At 47.8% G+C, this 7229-nt stretch overlaps 1 protein-coding gene across 1 annotated transcript in view; it reads right to left on the bottom strand.

Annotated features, from left to right (window-relative positions):
* Positions 1–7229, bottom strand: part of CASS4 (Cas scaffold protein family member 4) — a 37959-nt gene that overhangs the window by 13041 nt on the left and 17689 nt on the right. Inside the window, exon 2 of the mRNA XM_040459681.1 lies at positions 928–1350. Coding sequence (XP_040315615.1) covers positions 928–1350 — 423 coding nt within the window. The remainder of the gene's footprint in view (positions 1–927; positions 1351–7229) is intronic.

Below are 7229 nucleotides of genomic sequence, written 5' to 3'. Positions count from 1 at the left end.
CTTTCTTTCTTTCTTTCTTTCTTTCTTTCTTTCTTTCTTTCTTTCTTCCTTTTTTAAAATATTTTAAATTTATTTTTGAAGGAGAGAGAGACACAGAGTGAGCAGGGGAGGGGCAGAGAGAAAGGGAGACACAGAGTCCAAAGCAGGCCTCAGGCTCTGAGCTGTCAGCACAGAGCCTGATGCGGGGCTCGAACTCACAAACTGTGAGATCATGACCGGAGCTGAAGTGGGATGCTTAACCACTGAGCCACCCAGGCGCCCCGGTGTGTGGTCTTTCAACGTGTGAGATGCACACATACATACACACGGGTCATTTTGGTTTTTGGTGTTTTTTTTGTTTAAATGGCTCTTTTTTGCCTCCAAGAATGATTCCATCTTTTTTTCGCACATGCCTAATATGTGGCAGAGGTATGCCAAAACTTATGTAGCCAATCTCCCCATCCAATCTCCCCATCGACAAACGTTTAGGCATCTTTGATTCTTCCCTACAACAAAAAATGCCACAATGGTCATGGCCTCCTCATCCAGATATAGCTTTGCCTTCTTGTGTAGTTCTGTAGCAATTCTGGGAGTCAAGTTTCTTGGTTGAAGGGAGTGTAGATGTTAAGCCTGTCGAGTAATTTCTCGCCCCTGAACCCATCCTAATGCCGGGAAAATCCATAATACTTTTGTGAGCAGGTGCACTCAACATTTGATTTCCTGTAAAGCATGGATGTCTTGGAGAGTGAGGGAATCACCGGGGTGTCGGGAATATCAGTGCTAACTGAAGTGGGGGCCAAATACAAGTTCACCGGATCACGCCTGGTTTAGGTCCCCACTTTGCACATTTAATCTCCTGAAGGACACCAAGAACTCAAGGCAGAGGGAAGCCCCTGCCTGAGTTTACACACCCTTTGCCCCACCTGTTTGACTTGGAAACACGCATACCTGTTGCGGAAAGCTTAGGGTCTTTTCACAGATGATTCCGGTTCTGGAGGGCGGGGCAGGGAGTTCGTAGACTTGGGCGGTGGTGGGTGGGGGCCCCTCCACCCAGCTCTTCATGTGCTCGTAGACGGGGCCTGGAGTCGGGGGCTTGAGCAGGGTGGGCGCCTGGTAGGTCTCCTTGGAGCTGGTGAGGGCTTCCCCCGGGCCTCTCAGGGAGGGGGGGCAGGGCCTGTCTGCGGGGACCTCAGGGAGCAGTTGGAGGCGGTTGGCAGGGGCCAGACCTTGCCGCCCGTGGAGCAGACACTTCCACCAGCCCTCGCTTTCTGGCACATTTTGTTCTAGAATGGTCAAGATGTCTCCTCTGCAGAAAGCCAGCTCGTAGAAAGAGTCTGGGTGGTTGTCATAGAGTGCTCTGGCCAGGAGGGTCTGGGGGCGGGAGGAGAAAGAATTCATCGTCATTTCTGTGGCCGAAAACCATTCTACCCACACCGCTGGCTGAGAAACACTGGAGCGCATTCGTGGGTTTCCACCACCCCACAGGCTCTCGGTCCTGCTCTCTGCCTGATTTAGTCCTGCCTCCCCTTTGGGGGTCCGGTGAAAGGTCATATCCTTGGGGAAGTCTAACTTGTGGAGTGTCCCAAACGTACTCTCACCGCACTGTTTTAATTCGGGTTTTTTTTTGTTTTTGTTTTTTTCAATATCTGAAGTTTATTGTCAAATTGGTTTCCATACAACACCCAGTGCTCATCCCAAAAGGTGCCCTCCTCAATACCCATCACCCACCCTCTCCTCCCTCCCACCCCCATCAACCCTCAGTTTGTTCTCAGTTTTTAAGAGTCTCTTATGCTTTGGCTCTCTCCCACTCTAACCTCCTTTTCACCCCCTCCCCTCCCCCATGGTCTTCTGTTAAGTTTCTCAGGATCCACATAAGAGTGAAGCCATATGGTATCTGTCTTTCTCTGTATGGCTTATTTCCCTTAGCATAACACTCTCCAGTTCCATCCACGTTGCTGCAAAAGGCCAGATTTCATTCTTTCTCGTTGCCACGTAGTATTCCATTGTGTATATAAACCACAACTTCTTTATCCATTCATCAGTTGATGGACATTTAGGCTCCTTCCATAATTTGGCTATTGTTGAAAGTGCTGCTATAAACATTGGGGTACAAGTGCCCCTATGCGTCAGCACTCCTGTATCCCTTGGGTAAATTCCTAGCAGTGCTATTGCTGGGCCATAGGGTAGATCTAGTTTTAATTTTTTGAGGAACGTCCACACTGTTTTCCAGAGCGGCTGCACCAGTTTGCATTCCCACCAACAGCCACTGTTTTAATTCGTGACGGCCATGACCTGTGTGCGTGAGTGCAGCCAACACATAGTTGACTGGAAATCCTGACCCTGCCACTTCTTAGCTGTGTGCCTTGGAGCAAATTGGCTACTCTCTCTGGGCCTCAGTTTCCTGGTCTGTAAAATGGGACTAATGTTAGTATCTCCCGGGGTAGGGGTAAGAATTCAATGGGTTGTTATGTACGCAAAGCTCACTGAACAGTGCCTGGCAGTCAGTAGGCGCTCTGTAGAGGTTGGCGGTTACTGTCCTAGCGATAACAGCGCCCTCTGTCTGGTCCTTAGTATCTTTCTCCTGGATTGGACTGGAAGTTTTGTGACTACCGGGACCGTAGCTCACCTATTTGCTGCTCTGTCCCCAGCATCGAGCACACACTCAGGTGCATAGGAGATGCTCGGTAAATGTTCACTAATTGGTGAGTGAGGAAGCAGAGACACAACGGTTAAGGACTGGTCTATCTGTGGTCACGCAGCCAGGATCAAAACTCAGTCTCCCTAATTCTCAGAACTCATGCTCTTTCTGTTCGCCCCCTGACCCTCAAAGGAAAATCACCTCGTAGCAATGGCAGCAATGGGTAAGCAAACCTCCTTCTTATTTGAACTTTCTGCCGAATTAAATGAAGGCGACTTGTTTCTGTGGGGCTTAATGGAATCACCTGTTCCTATATTAGTGCACACTTAACACAGAGAAATTGGGAAATACAGGGAAGAAAAAAAGAAATCTGTGAAAATTACCCATAATCCCGCCACTCAGAGTTAACTTTTCATACCATTTTAAGTATTTATCCTTCCAGGTGCTTTTTTCTTTCTTCAATTAAATTTAGTTAATTATACTTTTGATGCTTATTAGCTCCTAGTACATGCAATTTACAAATAAAACAAAGCATAAATGACCAACGATCCTATTATGTTTGTGAAGAAGTGTGGCCTTTTTTTTTTTTTTTTTTGCATAAAGTTTTTCTGTTACAAAAATGGAGTTGGATGTCCAACTGCTAAAAAGCATCACCTTAAACACACAGTCAGGTCAGTATGGATTTAGAGAAACACTGTGACATGTGTATGTATCTGAGAAGCAGTAAGTAGAATGCAGACAAATAGGCACTGAGAAGTCCCACGTGAAATCTCCTGCAATTGAGATCCTAGGGGATTACGAACAATTTTTGTGCATGGAACTTTCTTCTTACTGCAAAGAAATAAAAATCCATTACAGAGGGATATAAAATAGTGATATTTTATAATATCACTATTATATAAAATATAAATAAAGGGGGTATAAAATATATTATATAAAATATAAATAAAGGGGGTATGAAATAGTGATAAGCGAATACAAGGGAACGGAAATGGCTGCCACAGATAACCACTGTCACTTCTTTGGTTCATGACCTGACATCTTGTGCACATTTGTTCATATATATGCGTCTAGAGTCAGTCGTATTTCCTTTAATTAATTAATTTAGAAAGCACATGACAGAGGGGCAGAGAGAGAAGGAGGGGAGAGAGAGAGAGAGAGAGAGAGAGAGAGAGAGAAAATCTCAGGTAGGCTCCATACCCAGCCTGGAGTCCAATGTGGGGGGCTTGATCCCACAATTGTGAGATCATAACCTGAGCCAGAATCAAGAGTCGGATGCTCAATTGACTGAGTTCTCCAGGCATCGCATGTCAGTTGAATTAAAAAAAATTTTTTAGGGGCGCCTGGGTGGCTCAGTCGGTTGAGGGTCCGACTTCGGCTCAGGTCATGATCTCACGGTCTGTGAGTTCGAGCCCCGCGTTGAGCCTCTCTCTCTGCCCCTCCCCTGCTCATGCTCTGTCTCTCTCTCTCTTTCTCTCTCTCTGTCAAAAATAAACATTAAAAAATTAAAAAAAAATTTTTTTAATGTTTATTTTTGACAGATAGAGACAGAACAGGGGAAGGTCAGAGAGAGAGAGGGAGACACAGAATCCGAAGCGGGCTCCAGGCTCTGAGCTGTCGGCACAGAGCCTGATGTGGGGCTCAAGCCCACAAACTGTGAAATCATGACCTGAGCCAAAGTCGGATGCTTAGCCAACTGAGCCGCCCAGGCCTCCCAAGTCAGTTATATTTTTAAAACTTAATGGGATCGTATGCTACAATCTTTTTTTCCCACTAATAATAGATTATGAACATCTTTGTGTTAATAAATTGCTTTCTTCAGTATCTATCTATCTATCTATCTATCTATATTTAATGTTTATTTATATGAGAGAGAGAGAGAGAAAGAGGGCACAAGCAGGGGAGGGGGACCCAGAATCCGAAGCAGGTTCCAGGCTCTGAGCTGTTAGCACAGAGCCTGACGCGGGGCTCGAACCCACATACTGTGAGATCATGACCTGAGCTGAAGCTGGATGCTCAACTGACTGAACCACCCAGGCACCCCTGTTCAGTATCCTTCTAAATAGCAGTCCTGTTTTCCCTTGTAAGGACGAATCATGCCTTCCCCTCAGGTTCTGGGACATTTTAGCTAATTCCAGTTTTTAGCTATGACAACGCTAAGATGATCATCTTCATAGCTAAATATCTGCAACCCTCCTTATTTATTTCCCCAGAGAAATTTCTAGGTGGGAAGTTGGCAGGGCGGTCATTGGGGCTCCTCCTTCCCTCACTGCCCTCAGGCATGGCTGACCCATTTATACTCCCCCCACCCCCCCACCCCCGGGTGTGAGACTGCCCATTTCCTCACACCCCATGACCTGTGCATGAGCTCTTTGTTGGATGCTGCGTTTGTTTTAAAATCTTTGTCATGGAAACTTGAAATGTTTTTGTAACACATTCTTGGAAATGCCCAGACTACTGAAAACTAGAGAACTGGCTACAGCCTTCATGCCCCTGTGAGTGGATAACTTGGGAAGGGGTCACCTCCCCGCTACACTCCACCATTAACTCGTTTCATTTAAAATTTATTTTTCAAAGATTTATTGTCTTAGAGAGAGAGAGAGAGAGAGAGAGAGAGAGAGCACAAGCAGGGAAGGGGTAGAAAGAGAGGGGGACAGAAGATCTGAAGCGGGTTCTACACTGACAGCAGAGAGCCCGACGAGGGGCTCGAACTCAGGAACTGTGAGATCGTGACCTGAGCCGAGGCGGGACGCTCAACCAACTGAGCCTACCCAGGTGCTCCAACTTATTTTTTTTTAATTAAAAAAATTTGTAAATGTTTATTCATTTTTGAGAGGCAGAGACAGAGTGCGAGCAGGGGAGGGGCAGAGAGAGAGGGAGACACAGAATCCAAAGCAGGCTCCAGGCTCCGAGCCATCAGTACAGAGCCTGACGCAGGGCTGGAACTCACAAACCACGAGATCATGCCCTGAGCCGAAGTCAGATGCTTAACAGACTGAGCCACCCAGGCGCCCCTCCAACTCATTTTTAAAAGAGGGAACACGGTTCCGCAGCGTTATGGGCATGTGTGTTGTGAAGGGCATCCCTGCCCGTGGGCGTTTCCTCTCCCATCCGTGGTGACCCGACACGCTCACCTGAGAGGGATGGTGCAAATCCCACCAGTTGGAGGTGGAGTGAGTTTACGGGGTGACACTGAAAAGCAGAGAGCCCAGTTAGGGCTAATGAACACCGCTTGCCTTCTGGGGGTGAGACCCATGCAGTGTCCCCTTAGCCGGTCACTTATTCCTTCCCAAGCGCAGCCAACCTTGGCTCAATGTTCACGAGGTACAGCACCGTTCCCCGTGCTTGAGTTCGGGGATACCAGTTTTGATCATGGGATGGTCTGCTCTGTGAGCCTCCTGGGGCTCCCCTGTAGCCCCAACTCTGCCCAAACCCTCAGGGCCCTACGCAATTCCACTCTCGCCTACATTTCCAAGGCTCAGGGTATCAGTTCCTCATCGCCCCACACACCCTGCCCTTTGTGGGACCTGAGTCCTTCACACGGGCTACACCCTCCACCCCAAATAGTCAGCAGCTTTGTGCCCAGTGAGACCCGCTCATCTTTCTAGACGCATCTTAGACGTCTCTTCCTCGCCGAAGGATTTCTTCACGCTCAGACTCTCCCAGACCCACCTGGTTCTCTCCATTTTTTTTTGCTCAATGCGTTTCCAGGTCCGTACTGACGACCTTCACATGTAATTCATTAAGTCGGTGATCATCTATTTGGCGTCTGTGTCCGGGCACAGGCTCCAAGAGAGCGCATCTCCCTGGCTTTCACCGCATCCCCGGCTTCTGGCCCATGGTAGGTGCTCATCATCTGCTTGTTGAGTTAGTGGGTAGATAAGGATGTGTAGTGTAATGTGCCTGTGTTCAAGTCTTCGGGAGATAGAGAGACAGCACCAAGATGAGAGTCCCCGTTTCTGTCTAGAGTAGGGTCAAAAAGGATGCTCTCCGTGACTCTCTGCCCAGCCCCTCAGGCAGCTTTCGGTGAAAATGACCACTGAGATGTCCAGAAAATGGGCTGCAGGACCTAGCTAATTGAGTGCAGATTAGCACACTCAATTCCTGTCCCGCAAATGTGTTCTAAGCGCATTTCCAGTGAATGTGGGTGCTCAGCTCGGAGAAGCTGGCAGAGATGAAGCATTTAGAGGGAACACAGTTTTAGAGCCTCATAAAGAGGATGGATTAAAGGCCAGGATTGAGTGAAGCTCCGTGCTACTTTGTAGATTTTTTTCCTAAAGAGGCGAATCATCTCTGTATGGTACGAAAAGAACTTGAAAGTTTGCGGTGTAATACTTTGTCGGACTTTCACCGGATTTAGAAGGAGTCCTGCAATCCCTTCTTAGTATTCCTTTATTTTTTAAAAAGTGTTTGTTTTTGAAAGAGAGAGAGAGAGCGCGTGCCAGGGAGGGGCAAAGAGAGAGGGCGACAGAGGACCTGGAGCGGGCTCCGCAGGGACAGCAGAGAGCCTGACGCGGGGCTCAAACTCACGAACCGTGAGATCACAACCGGAGCCGAGATTGGACACTCAACCGAGCCACCCAGGCAGGCACCCCTTAATATTCCTTTATTA

This window comes from Herpailurus yagouaroundi, unplaced genomic scaffold, assembly GCF_014898765.1.
Source record: "Herpailurus yagouaroundi ecotype Mexico unplaced genomic scaffold, PumYag 246, whole genome shotgun sequence".
NCBI lineage: Eukaryota > Metazoa > Chordata > Mammalia > Carnivora > Felidae > Herpailurus > Herpailurus yagouaroundi.
The sequence above is the reverse complement of the archived record's forward strand: the minus strand, read 5'-3'. Positions and strand labels throughout refer to the sequence as shown.